This window comes from Carettochelys insculpta, chromosome 11 (genome assembly GCF_033958435.1).
Source record: "Carettochelys insculpta isolate YL-2023 chromosome 11, ASM3395843v1, whole genome shotgun sequence".
Classification (NCBI taxonomy): Eukaryota; Metazoa; Chordata; order Testudines; family Carettochelyidae; genus Carettochelys; species Carettochelys insculpta.
In genome coordinates, this window is record NC_134147.1 from 44,918,308 (window position 1) to 44,937,011 (window position 18,704).

An 18,704-nucleotide genomic window follows, 5' to 3' on the forward strand; every position below is an offset into this window, starting at 1 on the left:
AGAGACAATAGTACTAAAAGCACCAATGGAAAGAGCGGCACTGCTGGTGAAGGTGACACGGCGAATAAGATGATCACATCAAGGGGAATGATGGTAAAGGCAACCACGATGAGGGAAGTAGCAGTCATGGGAGCAAAACCAACAACAATGGCTAAACAACGGCAAAAGCAACCATAAGGAGGAAAATCCTGGTGGTACTAGGGGCATGACACCAACAAGGGTAGCAAGGGGACCGTGCCAACAGCGCGTGTTAGGGCAAGGGCGGCACCAAGGACACAACATGGCCAGCGCAAGCGAGGCACCGCCAAGAACATGACGTCAGTGACAGCCACGAGGGGGACGGCATGATGGAAGGGACGCCAACGACAGAAATGAGGGAGACAGCGGAGCTGTTGCTAGGACCACGACGCCAACGAGCGGGGCGTGCGAGGTGCACGATGCCATCGATGGCACATGGGAGCTGTGGCAGGGACACGACGTCAACAATGGCAATGACGCCAGGGGCCACGGTGCCACCGATGGCAGCGCCGGGGCCACGGCGCCACACAGGGAGAGGCAGAAGGGCCAGGCGAGGGCCACGACGCCTGCGAGGGCATCGAGGGGCACAGCGCAAGCCCCCGGGAGGGCAGCACCGTGGGGCCGGGAGGGGCGGCGAAATGGGGGCCAGGGAATTAGGGGCCACGCCAGGGAGGTGACAGCGAGGGCTGGGCCAGGACGAGGCCGGCGAGCGGGGTGGAGCCTGGCGCCCGCCCCTCACCTGGTGAGGCCGGTTCCGTGCGTGGTGCAGGCCGCGCCCGCCCTCTCCCCCGCCAGCCGGTGGCGCGGCAGAGCGGGGCCCGGGTCGGCAGGGAGCAGCTCAGGCCCCAGCCTCCGCCTCCGCCTCCGCCTCCATGGCTGCCGCTTACCCGGCTGCATTGTGGGAAGCTGACCTCACTCGCTGCCGCTGCCGCTGCCGCTGCCGCCGCCGCCGCCGCCATGGGGGCCGTGACCGACGGTGAGAGCGCCCGGCCCCCGGCGGGAGAACCCGAGGAGCGCCGCGGGGCTCCCCTCGCACGGGCCGGGGCGCGGAGCCCGCGCGGCCGAGGCCTCCGCTACCAGCCGGGGCGCGGGCGCGGGCCTAGGCCAGCTCTGCAGCCCGCGTACGGCCCCTGGGCCCAGGCCTTCCCCTTACACACCCCGGGGCATCCCTCCCGGGCCTCCAGCCCCTTCCTCCCCGGCCCGGCCCGGCCCGGCCCCGCACCCTCCCCCCGGCCAAACAACAGTCAAGGGGCCGCTTCAGTTTGGGGAATGAAGGGTCCCGGGGCGGGGGGCGTCGTACGGGGCGGTTTGCATGTGCCGAACCCCCCTGCCTGCTGAAGGGCATGTTGGTGTCCGAGCCGGGCGGCAGCCCGAAATCGGGGTCTAGCATAACCCGAGGCTGCAACTTACCGGCAGAGTTCGTGCTCTCAGCGTGGGGCTTTCCTTTATTCTAGATGAAGTTATTCGCAAACGGCTCCTGATTGACGGAGATGGGGCTGGCGACGACAGACGGATTAATTTGTTAGTGAAGAGCTTCATTAAATGGTGCAACTCTGGATCTCAGGAAGAAGGGTATTATTCCATTCTTTTTTGGGGTTCAGTGAAGCCATGTGACCTCAGTCCCTGGAGTTTAGGTCCCAAAGTTTGAATTGTTTGTTTTAAAAAAAAGTTTTTGCAAAACCATTTTGTTAGATGAATAAATGAATGAATGAATGTTTTGCAAAACATATATATGTATGACACTTGAACAGGGTCCTGCGTAGTTTACCGTTCAAATATTGCAGCAACTACCTAGCCAGCATAATTAGCATTGTAGAGCCATGTTTTGCCAACTCCCTTGATAAGGCTGCAGGTTGGACCTGTCTAATCCAGTATCCACAGGACCTGAATGGTGCCGAATGAGAGAATTTGCTGGACTACGGGAGGTCAATATTGTCTCGCAGCACTACCATCTCTGCCACTGCTTACTAGACATTAGAAGGCATTTAGGGATAAAACTAGAGCTAAACAGCAGCACAGAACACTAAGAATCTGGACTGGTGGCTGTAAACAAACTTTATGGGACCAGGGGAAACTTGCCCACGCCCATCATAAGTTATCACTTGGCTAACTAAAATCATGCCTGATTACAGATGTTGCTGGACAAGAGAGTGCTGAACTCAAGATGTTCAACTTGTATTTTAACACTCCAGGTCTTGAGGTCAAGTAGTTAGATGAGAATATCAGCTTTCATTTTTTCTTTAAAGTAATTATCTAGCCCTTGTGGATACAGAGGAAAGTTTGTACTTTAAGCGCTCAAAAATCAAAAGGCAATTAAAAAAAACTTTAAAATTTTTTTTTCTTTTAAAGTGAATGTTGTAAGGCCCTACTATTTTTTTTTAGTATGTTGGGTTGGTGATATTGAATCTCTGCTATTGCTTAAGCATTGTTGAGAGATGTCCAGTACTTTCAGTCTTTCTGCTACAGCACTGGCTTTACAGCAACCCACAGCTGCAGTGCAGAATAACTGAACGATATGTCCTGGAGAAAGCAGACAAACTTGCAGACCTTTGCTTTTGTTCCTCTCTTTAAAAGAAAAATGTGTTAAAGAGAGAGCCCATTAAATTCAAAATGAAGGGGAGAATTTTATTTCGAGAGAATGCTGTAAAACTAGATGTTTAGAGGAAGTTGTCTTTTGGGTGACTGAGCATTCCACAGAAAGTGTGTTCAGGGCAGGATTTTGTAAAAGAGAATTGACAACATAGTCCATATTGAAAATAAAATGTATTCAAATTGGAGATCAGTCTTAAATCAAATCATTAACCATTGGAGAAAGTACCAACAGAACTTTAGTGGTCTGACTTGTGAAGAACTGCATTCACATTAGGGGACTGCAAACAACAGAAAGCAATCCCGTATGAAAAGATGACCTGTACAGATTAATAAACCTGCATATCCAAATTATGAAAATATGTATCTAATCGCTGTGATAGAAAGCAGGCGCCAGTGGAGCAATGAACTTGCTTTACAATAAGTATTTCTGTGCTATTTGGTTTTAATATCATGCAATATACATTCCAGAACACCATTATAAAATCATCATCTTTATATAAAGAAAGAGAAGCTTTTTGCTGCAGAAATCCTGTCCCCGTGCTTTTTTTACAGCAGGAGCACCAGGCAACCCTAATCCAAACTAGGACCTCTGAGTATCACTGTAATATAAATATTAAATACTAATCTTACTGGATAAGCATCCTGCTCCAATGAGACAGTTACAATCCATGGATGAATCTGTCTCTTAAGTTAATACCTACTTGACAGCCTAAAAATAAACAGAAAGGCTTAATGCTTTAATCAGTATGGTATATGTCTAATTACATTTTTAAGAATTATACATTAAATGTTTGCAATATTTTATTTCTTCAATTGATGTTATATTTCTTGAGGTATTTAGGCTTCCATGACATTACAATAGTAAATGATCATTTCCATGAGAATTTTTAACTGATTAATATTAAACTTGTCCACATTTAGATATAGCCAGTATCAACGCATGCTGAGCACTTTATCACAGTGTGAATTTTCAATGGGAAAAACTCTTCTTGTCTATGATATGAACCTCAGAGAAATGGAGAACTATGAAAAAATCTACAAAGACATAGGTAAATAGAATTAAAATTATTACTGACTATTTGTGGTAACATCTGTAAGTTGGTCCAAAGTTAAATTTGTGACAATTTCTGGCCAATTTAGTGCCTGCTGTTTCTATAGATGTACATGTATTTCAGTTTTTAATGAAAAACACCCATGCATAGCTTTTGAACATCCTGCTAATGTTTAAAGTACAAATTCAAAATACACAGGTGGATACGGCTGGTAAAAATTTCCATTGGAGGCATAGGTTTGAAGTCAATTGCTTTCAATAATACTGTAATTTAGAAAATTGGTTTATTGATGCTTTGAATACTTTTGAATCAAATACCATACCTCTTACCATTTGTAATTCTTCCGGTTTTGTTTGTAAAGAAAACAGTATAGCTGCAGCACATGAGAAAATTGCTGAATGTAAAAAGCAGATTCTGCAAGCAAAAAGAATAAGAAAAAATCGCCAAGGTAAGGTTTTATTTTAGGTGGAGCAAATGTCTGTACTCAGAGTTGTTTATTTCACATCTAAAAGGCCTTTTTTAATACCTACAACTTTGGTGTTTGTTTTTCTCATTGCCCAAATGCAAACAAAAGGAGGTTTTTGTCATGAAGGAGGAAAGTGTGTGTGTGTGTGTGTGTGTGTGTATTTAAATTTTACTGTTTAGCTGTAATTCAATTAGTCAAATTTAAAAACTACACTCACTTTTTTTAAAGAATGCACTCAGTGAGCCAATTTATGATGCATACTTAGACCCCAATCCTGCAATGACTTATGCAGATGCTTCATTTTATGCACTATTAATGATCACATTCATGGCATTATTACTGGACACGTCCAGTCTGGAGAAAGACAAGGCAGTGACGTGTAAAACTAGAAAATTACAGCTATAGTGAGTTGCGTTAGAGCTAGGTTGTGCCATCGTAGTAAAATACAGTAATCACTCTAGCTGCATTCCTGCACCCCCTGCGTAACTCAAATTTTACCTGGTTCCTGTCTCCTCTGGGCTTGTAGGAGCTGGGAAACTGGCCAGCCCACCAGGGCTGATCAGTTTCGTGGCTCCCAGAGAGGCTAGGAGCCAGGAACCAGGGGGCAGCCTGGTTCACAGCTCCCCGCTGCTTGCTCATGGCTGGTCAGTTTCTTGGTTCCCATCAGGGCAGGGCAGCCAGGAGCCAGGCTACTACTTGGCTCCCAGCTTCCCGCTGCTTGGGGGACCTGGGAAACTGACCAGCCCTGAGTCTGGCTCCCCTCCCTTTGCAGAGCCAAGAGCCAGGAAACTGAACGGGGCTGGTCAGTTTCCTGGCTGATTCTTCTGCCTTCCCCCAGCCATGCTGCTGTCAGCCTGACAGTGATGCTGCTGTCAGCCTGACAGTGAGGCCGCTGGGGGAAGGCCGGGAGAAGGGGGTCTTAACTTGCCTCGCTGCGGGCAGCTAGGCAAGCTGACAGCTGCAGAGCAGCTCTAAGTTGTGCTTAACTCCCATTAAAGCAAGTTACGTGCAACTGAAGCCGCGTATTTGGAGGGTTTACTGATAAGCAATGGAAAACCCTTATTTCGTAGCTGGGTTCAGCAACAAGACTCTAAATGAGAAAATAAAATCGGTTCCAGTAATCAAAGAGCTCACTTCAAATGTTTTAATTATCTTTCAAAATATATGTATCTGGAATCTGTTTCAGCACTTTTCAAAGAGTGAGTGTGTGCCCTGGCTCCATGAACGCTATGTTTACACTTTGTAGTACCCCACACACTGCGTAAAGTGAATTCTCTATGTTCAGTAATAGTACGATATGTGCCATCATTTGGGTTGTAAAGCATAGTTTATTAGAAACTTACTTTGTTTGTTTTTAAAAAAAAAAAAAAAAAAACAAAAAACCCTTCCCATAAAAACATTTTAGAGACTATCACTTTAGGCCTAAATTTCAGTTTTTCTGCTTACACAGCAAAGAGTGTGTAGTGCTTACAAAATGGGATTCCACTAGGAAGATTCCATGATTTAATAACTAAAATTTGTTGCAATATTTTCACAAAAATTAGTAAGATCTGTTCTGTATTCCCTACTCATGCAAAACTCCTGTAAAAGCGGAGTCATGCTAGTATGTTTTGAGTGTACGAGGCAGACAAGATTGGGCCCATACACATCACAGACACACAACAATAGAGAACACCCCCAGAGAGTTTGTGTGAATGCCTATTGCTAACCTCTATGGAGAGAAGATGCATGGAAGGTTTGTGTTGCCAGTAGGCACAGACAATAGTACTTCTTGTTAAGGGCAGGTGTCAGTAAACTGCCTCACACCACGCCACTGGGTTTCCTTTGGAAACATAACAGACCTTTAAGGTTCCTTAAGGCCTTTATCCAGCTATGATATGATATGATAACTATATAAGCACACGTGTAATTTTCAGTGTAGGACTGGGGCAAAATCTGTCCTACAGACATAGCAACAAGTCAGTTACTCCCCCCCTACGAACCACATCTGAGAAGTTACAAGATACACATATAATCATGTCTCACAAAATATTTACACTCAGTTTCAGTGTAAATATTTTAAAACATTCCCCTGCAATATTCTACATTAAATCATTGTGCTATGGCACAAAATTGGAAGATTTTGGAAAGAATAGTTCTTTGTTAAAGATAAGTAAACAGTGTTACAAAAACACAGTAAATAGTGTTATTAGGAAGCAAAGGTATTTATTTTCAAGATGCATTAAGCGACTGTGAAAATGTGTATTTAAAGTATTCAGTAAAATTATGCTCGTGCAACAAATTGCTACATCAGTTGAAAAGGAGAGAAAAATTATTAGACTAGATAAGCTACGTTCTGTTATGCTCTGTCGCAACCCTTCAAATACTGTGCCTGGCACTTTTTTCTTTGAGTAGTTCTATTGACTGGACCAGGTCTTATTAATCCTCAACCAGAAGAGTTTAAAAGTTGGCTTTTTTTTTTTTTCTCCTTTCAGAATATGATGCATTGGCTAAAGTAATTCAGCACCATCCTGATAGGCATGAAACATTAAAGTAAGTAGAGGGCTGAATGAATGAATGAATCGGAGGGGTAGCCGTGTTAGTCTGGATCTGTAACAGCAATGAAGGGTCCTGTGGCACCTTATAGCATCTGATGAAGTGAGTCTGTGCTCACGAAAACTCATGCTCAAAACTTTTCTGTTAGTCTATAAGGTGCCACAGGACCCTTTGTTGCTGAATGAATGAATGTAAGTCAACAGTTGTTCTGTCCCTTAACACAAATCATTCATTTTGTTATGGTCTTCAGTATTTAAAGCAGGTAATGACATATTGTAGGGGTTGCATTATTAATTAACCCACTGTGCAAAATATTTTTGCTCACGACCTGAGTGTTGCTTCAATTCTTGCAACAAAAGTATGTATTACATGTACTGGTTTCATGTTTTGGAAACAGACTGTTACATCTAAAGAGACAGAAGATGAGTATACCCCATTCAGTGAATGATGTATAAGCAGCAGACCTAAACTTAACCATTTATGGATGTTCTTTCTTGGTTTATTGCTACAGAAAACACTCTGACACTGGGGTTTGCACAGGTATATGCAAAAAAACTTGTCATTTTTCATTTGTAAACTCTGCTTGTTCAGATTTCATCAAAACAAAAAAAGCAGTCCTGTAGCATTTTATTAGGTGATGAGCTTTCGTGGGACAGAGAAGTGGGTCTGTCCCATGAAAGCTTATCACCTAATAAATTATTTTGTTAGTCTGTAAAGTGCTACATGACTTTTTTTGTTTTGCTAGAATACAGACTAACACAGCTACCTCTCTGTTACTATTGTCCAGACTTTGCACACCATTCCTATTCAAATACACCGTGGGTTGTTTAATATTAAGTGTAAGATAATTGTAAGCTCTCTGTGCTGTTCATAATCATGCCAGTAAATGCTCATTGCTTAGAAGATAGTGTGTCTTCGTTAAAGCAGTGTTCACTTGATTTTATGACAACTACTTAAAAATAAGTTTGGCATACTATCCATGCAGGTTTTTGGTACACCGTTTTCTTCATTTGCTTGTTTGAAAGGGAGTAATTTGTATATATATTTAAAGTTTGGTATGCAGTGACTTACCAGATTTATTCCTTATTTTAATTAACATCCATGTATATATGTTCAGACGTATTGCTGTTTTGTATATGAAATTTTAGTCAAATATTGTACTTAACGGGTAAAACTCAGATCTACATGTCAATTCACTGGGGAGAGATTGAGCAGAAAAGAGTAACGTGATTGTTATCAGTTTGGAATTCATTAATTGTGCAGAACGCATAACAGACATGCAAAAATGTAGCAGGAAAGCCTCCTCTGCCCCACATACGCACTTCATTTTACATCTTTGTTACAGCTTTTCCTACTATAGCTCCGTCTACTTGGTTTATAGATTACTATCATGCACATCTAGTTAGTTATGCTTGCTAGCTGTCCAACTTATCCTGCCAGCTTTCACCACTGATCATGCGATTGTTGAATTTGGAGCAAAAATCCATAGAACTGAATGGTTGAATACAGAGTAAGAAGGAGGATGGATTTTAACATCAGAGTCTCAAATGTTCCTCCATGCTCTTCAACTACAATTTTGAACTTCAGAACTTGATTAAAAATGACAGTTACAGGGTGAGAACACTGTAGTATTCTCATTTGAAGGTTGCTCATTTATTTATATGATTTGTTCTGGTCACCTTTCTTTGAATTACAAAGTGAAGCTGTCATGCATGTTCCATCATTTTCTGTATCAAATGGAAGATCTATAGTTGTATTTTCTAATGTCAGACATCTATTAGGATAATAATTTTGAACTCGTGAGAACATTTCATGTAAAAATTGACACTGCAGATAAATGTAAAACAAAAATTACTATCTGTTTTCTTTCAGTAAACTTGTGTGCAGCACAGAAATTTCCTATTTAAACAGTCAGGTGGAGGTGACGTATCAACAGTCCTTTTGCACATGGACATAAAAACTAGAAGGAACACTGGTTTTTATGCTGTCTAGTAAAGCATCCTGTTCCAGCCCTATCAGAGTTGGGATCCTGAACTAGGTGGACTTTGGGTCTGATCCAGTGTGACATTTCTCGTGTTCCTATGTGGAGTCTCTAACTATTTTTAATATGCTCCCCTGTGCCCTCTTCTTATTGCTATAACACAGCTTGATGAAGTAGTACATCTGCACGAAAATATCAGGGTATCTTGGGAGGTTTCTCCCATTTCCAGGCATTTTTAATCAAGCAATCCAATATTTTAACAAAGCTACAGAGAAGGATTACATTATTTTAATAATTCACATATATTGTATCAGAGAGTTAGCCCTATTAGTCTGTATCTTCAAAAACAACAAGAAGTCCGATGGCACCATATAGACTAATAGATATTTTGGAGCATGAGCTTTCGTGGGAGAAGACCCGCTTCGTTAGATGCATCTGACGAAGCGGGTCTTTTCCCACAAAAGCTTATGCTCCAAAATATCTATTAGTCTATAAGGTGCTACAGGACCTCGTGTTACACATAAATTGTGTGTGTTATTTGTTAATACACTTTGTACTGTGACAGTTATTGGAATTTATTTTCAGGCAGCTAGAAGCTCTGGGAAAGGAACTTCAGCATCTTTCTCACATCAAAGAAAATGTTGAAGATAAGGTAGGGTTTTATTCACATGAACATAATTATGAGAAATCTAGAGTAAGTTTAATAGCTTATGTATATACACACACTTCATTTGCCACACATTAGTTGATGCGTTGTGTTCTTTGTCATTGTAGCTGGAGTTGAGACGAAAGCAGTTCCATGTGCTTCTGAGTACCATCCATGAACTTCAGCAAACTTTGGAAAGTAAGTGATTCCTGTGTTATGCAGTGCTAAATCACAGCCCAGTAATGCAAAACACTGTATTACTGGGATAATGATTTCCAATACAGTTTGCACATGATCATCATCTGATATGAGCACGTTTGAGTAACAGACGCAATTTAAATTTCAGATGATGAAAAACTTTCGGAAGCAGAGGAGTCCCAGGAAGCTCACATGGAAGGAGAGACTAAACAGTAGACAGATTTGGACTTATCCAAGAATGTTCATAGCTTCTGAATTTGGGGGGAAGCTGATATCGAACTTTCTAAGAAATAAGATCTTGCTGCCACTTCTGTGAATTTGTAAGAATAAGATTTTTTTTAAATACAAGGTACTTGTGTTATTGCTTAGTAAAAGAGTTGCTAATCACTAACAAGCCTTCACATACAAAAATGTGCATAGGCACTCTACTGTAACCCAAAACATTTTATATTGTTTTGTGAACTAGGAAAATATTGTAAGCTTTTCCCTTTTGGAGCATGAAATATTTCTGTACCATAATCAGTTAAGATGATAACACAGTGACAATAAAACATGTTTACAAGTATTTTTTTTTTAAGGCTAAAAACTTAATTTTTATAAAGGAGTTTTAAGGCAGTGATCCTGTATTGAGCCCCAAGTCAGGATTCTGGTGTCTGCCTTCAGTCCCCATCAAGCCAGTGACTTCTGCCCATATGCAGGGGTCACGTTAGTAGGCCTAGATGCGGGTTGAGGATCTAAGTCTGCGCCAAATGGTTAACTTGCAGTTTTCCAGTGTAGTCGCTATGATAGTACAAGCTAGTAATCACTCCTTTGGTTCAAATACACTATAAGCTTTAAGAAACTTTGTGCGTTAGTTTATAAAGGTTAGTTCACTGGCAGCATCCAAACACTAACATCCTAAGGTATGTCTGTACAGCAAGCTGGAGTGTGAACAGACAACACATTCGCTTGTCATGCTCTGTCTGGCAGTGTGGAGCCCGCTGCCACACACACACAAGGTCCCTAGCGTACTTCAATGTGCTTGACTTTGAAATGAGAGGAGATCAAAGAGCACTCGGGACCTTTTAGTGCAGGTCCCGCAAAGCCAGTCAGTGCACAGCAGGCTCGTGCTGCACATTTACATCCCAACATGCCACAGACTATCTGTCCTTGCAGACAAGCCTTTTGCCGTACTACTGTTTACTTTTAATAATGCTTAGGAGCCAGATATCCAGACCCCATTGGGCCATTCTCACAACCTAGACAACCTAAGTACCATAGTTAATGTCATTGACAAGTTTATGAGGATGGAGCGGATCTAATACAATTCATGTTGTCTGTCCTGCTTTAACTACGTCAACAGAAATTGGAAGTTTACTAATTTAAAATCTAACATTCATGACCTCAGTTATTTTTAATACAATATAAAAGCCACTGTGTTAGCGGCCATGAAAATCAGTCAGTTACAGATGTCAGTGTCGCAGAAATCAACTTTTAAGCAGGTTCTCCAAAAATATTCATTGATAAAGTGGCATTAATGAGCTTGACTCTTCCTTCTAAGTTAGACAGAGCTAACATCCCAGTTGAGGGTACAGTACTATTCTACAAGATTTCTTTATCTTGTCTGATCGCTGGAGGAGCCATGGCAGTTTTTGCAAGAATAAAAATGCTAACAAGGGTGGTGTGGTCAGAGACCAATTTTTGTAACAATATTCTGCTCTCATCTAGTTTTCTTCTGTAGTTTGTAGGATAAAACTCAATCCCTATCCAAAGCTACTGCGTAACGTTAATTACCGAATAACATTCTGTGTCCTGCTGCTTTTAGAAGTTACCAATATAAAACATACACCAAATTTTATCATGCAATATTTCCTAGGTTACCTTTTGTTGGTTTTGAATTGTGTAAATTAAAGAACAAAACCAAGTCATAAGTACTTTTTAGAGACTACCGAAAACTGTAATTTGTTCTGACTAGTATAATTCAGTTATTGTTTCCTCATAGTATATGAATTAGTAAGTATTCTGTAGCATATTGTGAAAGAACAACAATGCTTTGTATAGCATACTTCACTGCAGTACAATCATTCCTAAGTCGTCAGTGGAAGAACCCTGTCTTACACAAATTATAAAAATTGAAATTTAGCAACATTCATCTGTAGTTTGCAGAGCTAGTTGGGATTGTTTGTAGACAAAAAGCCCCATCCATAAATATAAACCAGTCACTCTCACTACCCTAGCATGCTGAAGTTTTTTTAATGCGTTTACTATTTAAAATAGCAAAAGCACAGGCATGGGAAACACGTTTTATTTATTTCCTCATGGTTCTATTAGAAGGTCATTGATAATAAGTTTAGATAATTGAAGTACCTCCTCTCCCAGAAACTCACACTGCTGGAGCTCTGCATATCTCTGAGCCAGTAAATATAGGGGCTTTCCAGTTACTATTTCTAAGAGATCATTCGCCTACTATGAAAAATGTGTCAAGATTCAAGAGCAGATTTCTGGATGCTGAACAGAAGATAATGGTTTGCGTTCTGGTGTAAGTAAAGGTTCACCACCTAGGATGAGGTTCAGGATTTTCAGCTGCAGCCCACGATGGTAGAAATGGAGTTAATCCATACAATCTATGAACCTCCACTGTGTCAGGTGGCAGGCATGGTCTCTTTTGGTATTCTCAGCAGGAAGATGGGCTGCTCCATGCAAGGTCATTGCCACACGCTTGGATACTTCTGTAAGTGACTGATTTTCCAGTAGAAGGGGATTGTTTTAAAAGGAAATAATTCATCAGGAAAATGTCAGTTTAAAAAGCTGCTAGGTTCAGGCCTTCATACAACCCACTCCCCCAGCTTCACCACAAACCATCAGACCTAGGCTTCTGCAGAGTGGGACCCCAGCTCAAAGCAGCCCCAGACCTATGTGACCCAGTCCAAAACCTGCAGACATATCTTCACTGCTGTAATGATCATTAGCTTCATACCACCAGAGGAGCAGTCCTGGCTTTTAAAGCGTCAGTACTCTGCCCTACATAGGAGACAGAAAAAGCGCATGGGGCTCCACCCACTGGCCCTGCACCTATGTCTCGGCTCCTGCCCGCAGCTTGGGCCTCAGTTCCCTCACCCCCCTCCCCATCCCAGCTATAGAGGCAGGGGTGTGGACAGGGGTTAGAAGATGTGTAGTACCCAGAGGTAGTGAGACCTCATACTAGAGTGAGTGAAGTCTCTGCTCTCCAGCCTCAGCTGAGAGCCAGCTGGCCTTTAGCTCATGCAGTAGAGCGTGGGGCTTTAGCCCCTATGCTTGCAAGTTCTATCCCTAGTGCCAGCAACCTGGGTCTGTTGGCATTACAGTGGCTTGACATAAAAAGTTCCAGTGTCACTAGCGCCCATGCCTCTGTGGCCCTGTGTGTATGGTGCGTGCATGGTCACACTGTGTGGACAATGCCATTTGGAGAATAAAATGGTGTCCTCCATGAGGCACATGTTGTTCCAGCACAAGCCAAGTTCCACCACCATACAGCATACCTTTCAAGAACAAGGGGGTCCTGCACATGCTTATTACAACACGCATACCTCATCCAGAGCCCTAAGTATCCCAACAGCTACATGGGTGGTACCAGATCTTCACTGCCCTCCTAATAAGCTCACGTGGTTAAGTGGTAAAAGAGAAACAAAAAAGCCACCCTATAAACACTTTCCACTGGGTGACCACACGTCTGATGGCTCAGTCCTCACCCTCAAGGGGCACCTGCAAACACTGCCTTCAGGAGGCAGGCTTTGGGACTGAGGGCTTGTCTACACTCCCAGGTGCTTTGGTATAATGTACATTGCCCGGGTTATAAACAATCCATAGCCCTGAGTGATATAAGCTACACCTGCCTAAGCACTGGTGATGGGCAGCACTATTTAAAACAGGAGAGCTTCTTCCATCTACAGAGCCACAGCCTCTGGCAGAGGTGGAGTAATTCAATGGACTTGAGCACGAGCACCAGTTCACAAGGTCAGATCGGCAGCAGCCATGCGTACTGGTATGCCGCTTGCTCTTCTTCCCGTTAGGGAGTGAGGGCAAAGTACACAGGTTGCGGGCAGGTCTCTCACTCCTGGCTGGGGAGGGGAGACGGCAGAGAAGTGATTTACACCAGCCATGTACTTGCCCCTCGCTTCCTGAGGGCCAGAGGCCCGTGAAGAAGAGCAAGCAGTGTCCCAGTAAGCACAGCTTCTGCCCCGCCCCCACACATCTCTTCCCCCCAAAATGGCCTCCTGGATGAAGAACTCTCACACACCAGCTTACATCACCTTCACCAGATGTCCTGCTGTGGGGTGCTTGAGATTGGTGCTGCTGGAGTGCTTCTAGTGCAGACTAGTTCTGCAGCTGACAACTGCAAAACACCAAAAATCAGACTCGCTGAGGACAACGGCTTCCTGGCTCATTGCAACCATCTCGAGCTAATCCTCAGCGCCCAGCCACATCAAACACCTTTCTAATCTTCATTGCCCCACCCCATTTCACATGGCCTTCTACAACATGGGAAACCTCTAGTGCTCAGCAGCCTGTCTCAGATCACACTTGGTAGAGATGCTCATTTCCTTCCTGGACTGGAAGAGGTCTGGATACCCGGAAAGTCCATACCTTGCACTAGTGGAAGATGGCCTGACAAGACAGGTTACCTCACCAGGCCCATCTGTCTCATATATGGGCCCCAACGTGGCAAAAAACTGCATTAGGCACTGAGTCAATTCAGAGACAGAAAAGATCTTCCAGCCTGTCTCTTTCAAATGCAAAGTAGAGTTTCGATCTAGGTGACATGCCAGATATTAACCCCCCCCCCGCAGTAGGGCCAACAACTGCCAGGAGCTTGGGGGCATGGTGGGAGAAGGGTGGGGCCATGGGCAGAAGGCTGGGCCTTGGGGCTGTCAGCCGTGGGTCCCCTCACACTCGCTCAGTGCTTCACGGTATTTCAAAGGAACCTGGCACTCAGGCCGCTGCCTCTGTTACTTCGGCTGTGCCAGAAGCTGGCGCTCTGAGCTCCTTTGAAATGCCAGGCCTGGGGGCAACTGCCCCCAACCCCGTCAGTGGGCCTGGAACCCTCTCTTCACAAATTTGTCAAGATCTTTGAGGGGCAGGGTTTAGGCCCTACCCCGCCTCCTTGGCAGTTCCTGTTGGCTAATATGGGGACCTCCCTGCCAAGCATGTCAGCCACACCTAACACTGCTCATGCATTATACAGGGAGATTGGCTGCCTAACGGAGGGTTGGTGATCCCATGAGGCAGCAGAACACCTAGAATTTAGGTGCTTCAGTGCCGAGTTGAAGTCCCCTGTGTAGGTCTAGCTAAACGCCCCAGTCACACTGAAAGCAGAACTCCTATAAGTTTGAGAATTTTACACAGGGCCTACCTTATCGGGGGGGGGGGCGGGGAAGCTGCTGGGCACAGTCCCCTGAAAGCAATATTCATGGATTGTGCAGCTGAGCTTATCCCCAAGCCCATGATAAATTAAGGACTCCACCTGCAAGATAAAAGGTGATAGGCAACAGTCAACATGGATTTGTCAAGAACAAATCCTGTCCAACCAACCCGAATGCTTTCTTTAAACAAGTCTTGTGGCTACAGAGAACTGGGAGACCTGGTATACCTAGACTTTAGTAAAGCATGTGCTACAGTCTCACACAACCTTCTTATCAATAAACTAGGGAAATACCACGTAAATAGGGCTGCTATAAGGTGGGTACATAACTGGTCGGCTAACCAGTCCCAGAGAGCAGTTTTCAATAGTTCACAGTCATGCTGAATAGACATAACAACTGCGACTCTTCAGGGATCATTTTTGGGATCAGGCCTGTTCAATAGTTGCATCAATGCTTATGTAAGAGAACGCTTATAAAGAGTAAGAGCATAAAGCGTACACTTATTAAGTTTGCAGATGCTGCAAAGCTGGGGCGGGGTTGCCAGTGCTTTGGAGGATAGGATTACAATTCAAAATGATCTGGACAAACTGGAGAAATTGTCTGAGGTAAATAGGATGAAGTTCAATATGGACAAATGCAAAGGAAAGGAAACTTTCTGCTGGAGAAACTGATTTTTCTTTCCTACATATAAAATGGGAAATGACTGCCAACAAAGGAGTATTACACAAAGGGATCTAGGGGTCATAGTGGCCCACAAGCTAAATATGACTCTATACTGCGACACTGTTGGAAGAAAAAAGACAGACAGACAGAAAGAAGCAAACAGTGTTTTAAGCAAGACACAAGGGCCATGTCTACACTGACAAAAAACTTCAAAATGGCCGTGCTAATGGCCGTTTTGAAGATTACTAATGAGGTGCTGAAATGCATATTCAGCACCTCATTAGCATGCCACCAGCCACGGCTCTTGAAAATTGCCGCTTCTGGTGGCAAGTTTCCTAACATTTTTGACTCCATCTCTCCCAGCTAGCAAAATGCCAGTATTTCTCTTTTCTTTGGTTGACCTGCTGCCAAAAAGAATAATTGCCTTTTAGTACTTTGGGTTAGGGAGTTAAGCGCTTAAACAAGTACTTCAGCAGTGGCTTCAATGGAATTGAAGAGCTTTGCTGAATTAGAGCTGTAATGGGGAAGTTATCACTATATGAAGTGGTTTGTGAAAACCCTGCACTAAGGAAAACAGGAAATGGGCTCATTAGGACCTTGCAGAATGCTGCGGAGGAGGAAAGTACTTACCACACCACGCAGGCAGGAAGCAAGAACTAGGAAGCACCTTCTTCAAAAAAAAGTGATCTGAAGGCCATATCTATGTGAGGACACTCAGGAAATCTGAATTAACTTTTTAAATGGATTAGTTAAACTGCACTAAACCTCTCTGCAAATACTTCTAGATAGAATTAAAGTGGCCTTAATTTGGTTTTAACTGCATTAAGGCCATCTCGCTTCTGAATAAATATCCGCCCGGGAATTTCATTCAGTTCAATGATTCATTTTAAATTCACATCTTTGGTTAATTCAGATTAATTTTTACTGAAGAGTCCCTACGTCCTTTGTCCACAGGGGAAAGTTTTACAGGTAGAGTGGAACAAAGGGGGCTTGCATCCGTGTAAGATGGCTTTTGGGCTGGTTCAGCTTATGCCATTTGACAAGGTATTTGTGCTAAACCAAAAAAAGATACTCTTCTGCCAGACGAAGAACGTCTAAAAGGAGTACATGCTGGTTTGTAGTAGATTAAATTTACGCCTTAACTTTGACCTTGTCTACAGAGGAAGGCTCTTTTGGGATATAAGCTATGTCTGTCTATTTCCTTTTCTGCAGACTCAGCTTTAAGTGATGTGTGTTTTTCTGGGTTTAGAGCAGGCTAAAGAAGGGGTGGCCAACCAGTTAGGGATGACGAGCCACAGACAGGCCGTGTCTACACTAGCCCCAAACTTCGAAATGGCCATGCAAATGGCCATTTCGAAGTTAACTAATGAAGTGCTGAAATGCATATTCAGCGCTTCATTAGCATGCGGGCGGCCGCGGCACTTTGAAATTGACGCGCCTCGCCGCTGCGTGGCTCGTCCCGACGGGGCTCCTTTTTGAAAGGACCCCAGCTACTTCGAAGTCCCCTTATTCCTTTGAGCAGATAGGAATAAGGGGACTTCGAAGTAGGTGGGGTCCTTTCAAAAAAGAGCCCCGGCGGGACGAGCCGCGCGGCGGCGAGGCGCATCAATTTCGAAGTGCCGTGGCCGCCCGCATGCTAATGAAGCGCTGAATATGCATTTCAGCGCTTCATTAGTAAACTTCGAAATGGCCATTTGCATGGCCATTTCGAAGTTTGGGGCTAGTGTAGACGTAGCCATAGAGTGCAAAGAGCCAGTGTAACAAAAAGCCAGTGTAACAGAACCCCAGGCTTGTCCTTGTGGGTCCCTGCAGTAAGCGGCAATTTAAAAGCAGCTTCAGAGGCTCGCCGCATCCCTTGCTCTGCTTCCTGTATGCACAGGGGCTTGGATCACTGCATCACTGGGCCATTCTCATCATTGGCTAGTCCAAAAATGCAGTCTTTCAGGGAGGAGGCTCCCTCCACATCTGTCACCCTTCTAGGGCCGGCCTGATGCATGGGGTGGTCTGGGGGGAACCCGGTCCCCTCCCACACATCCCAGGTTCTGGCCCAGGGACCCTAGGCAGCTGTGGCAGGAGAGGCATCCCTCCCTGGGCCCTCCTAGTGCCACAGCCCGCCTCCCTGGGCCACTTCTGCCAGACCCTCCTTCTCCCCAGTTCCTTCCCTCTGACAACCACAGTTTTTCCTCCCTTGTGAGCCCTTCTCTCCACAGTCACTGTCACTCTCTCCCCCACTCCTTCCTGGGGGAAGCCTTTTTCAAGGGCTTCACAGGCCTTGATTGGCTGCAGCTGCTTAATTAGCCCCAGGTGTTGGCTTACCCTGGTGCTTCAGGCTGATCCTTCCTGGGCCTTAGTCCTTGGGAAACACAAACGCACACACCCAGCTGCCTATATGTCTCCCTTCCCACAGGGTGCTGTAGCTGGCTGCAGGCCTGGGTCTATCAAACTACATATTATATATTTGTATTTCTCTCTCTGTATATAGATAGATAGATAAAAATAAATATATAATACATGGCTCAATGCCTTCCCCCTCCCCCAGAGCCAGGCACCTCCAGCCCCCAGCTCTAACCCAGTTCCCCTCCCCTCATCTAGAACCAAGCACCCCCAGCTCCCTGCAAAAACCAAAGTGCTTGATCTGGCTGTACATTCAGATGTATTTCTTCAGTCCTGTGCACAGGGGTCTGGTCATCTCCCCATGGCACAATGCAGTATCTTGTTGCTTTTCACCCCTCTCCCTTTCCGTCACAGCAGTGACAGCTTGGGCCACAATGCTCTAAGTAATACTCATGTTTGCTTACATTTCCAAGCAAGTGCTAGGGCCAGAGTGAAGATTGGGGAGCTGGTGCTAGTCAGACAGAAGGATAGCTGCAGTAGGAACTGGGTAGGTCTTTTAATATTATGGCCAGGCCTTTTATTGGTGTAGGCGTGGTTAGAAGTGGAGAAGTTTTGTTTAAAGTAAGTAAGTAGGAACACTGGTGACCATGGTGCCTGGTGCTGGCTTCCGTCTTGAACTGGGTGTTTTTGCACATGGGTTGGGGGAATGGGAAGCAAACAATGATTGTTGCCAGCTGTCTTCACAGCCTGCTCCCCACCCCTAGTGGGCACAGGAAAGCACCTGAAATGCAAGAAACTTAAATGAGGAGAGCAGCTGTTAGAGCCAGGTCAGGACAAAGAT

General features: G+C 44.3%; 2 protein-coding genes across 5 annotated transcripts in view; one reads left to right on the plus strand and one right to left on the minus strand.

Annotated features, from left to right (window-relative positions):
- The window catches only part of ATXN7 (ataxin 7), a 148,980-nt gene extending 147,508 nt beyond the window's left edge, over positions 1 to 1,472 (minus strand). For 2 of the 4 annotated variants that reach the window (XM_075004949.1, XM_075004943.1), the window contains exon 1: positions 758 to 895. The gene's annotated coding sequence lies outside the window, so the exon portion shown is untranslated. Of the gene's footprint in view, positions 1 to 757; positions 896 to 1,428 lie in introns of those variants that run through there. The other 2 variants (XM_075004944.1, XM_075004947.1) reach the window with 2 other exon arrangements.
- THOC7 (THO complex subunit 7) lies at positions 842 to 10,053 on the plus strand. Its single transcript, XM_075004950.1, has 8 exons — positions 842 to 994; positions 1,473 to 1,590; positions 3,532 to 3,659; positions 4,024 to 4,110; positions 6,603 to 6,660; positions 9,230 to 9,296; positions 9,419 to 9,488; positions 9,637 to 10,053. The coding sequence occupies exons 1-8, from the start codon at positions 976 to 978 to the stop codon at positions 9,702 to 9,704; spliced, it is 615 nt and encodes a 204-aa protein (XP_074861051.1). The 5' UTR covers positions 842 to 975; the 3' UTR covers positions 9,705 to 10,053.
- Positions 10,054 to 18,704: the final 8,651 nt, after the last annotated feature.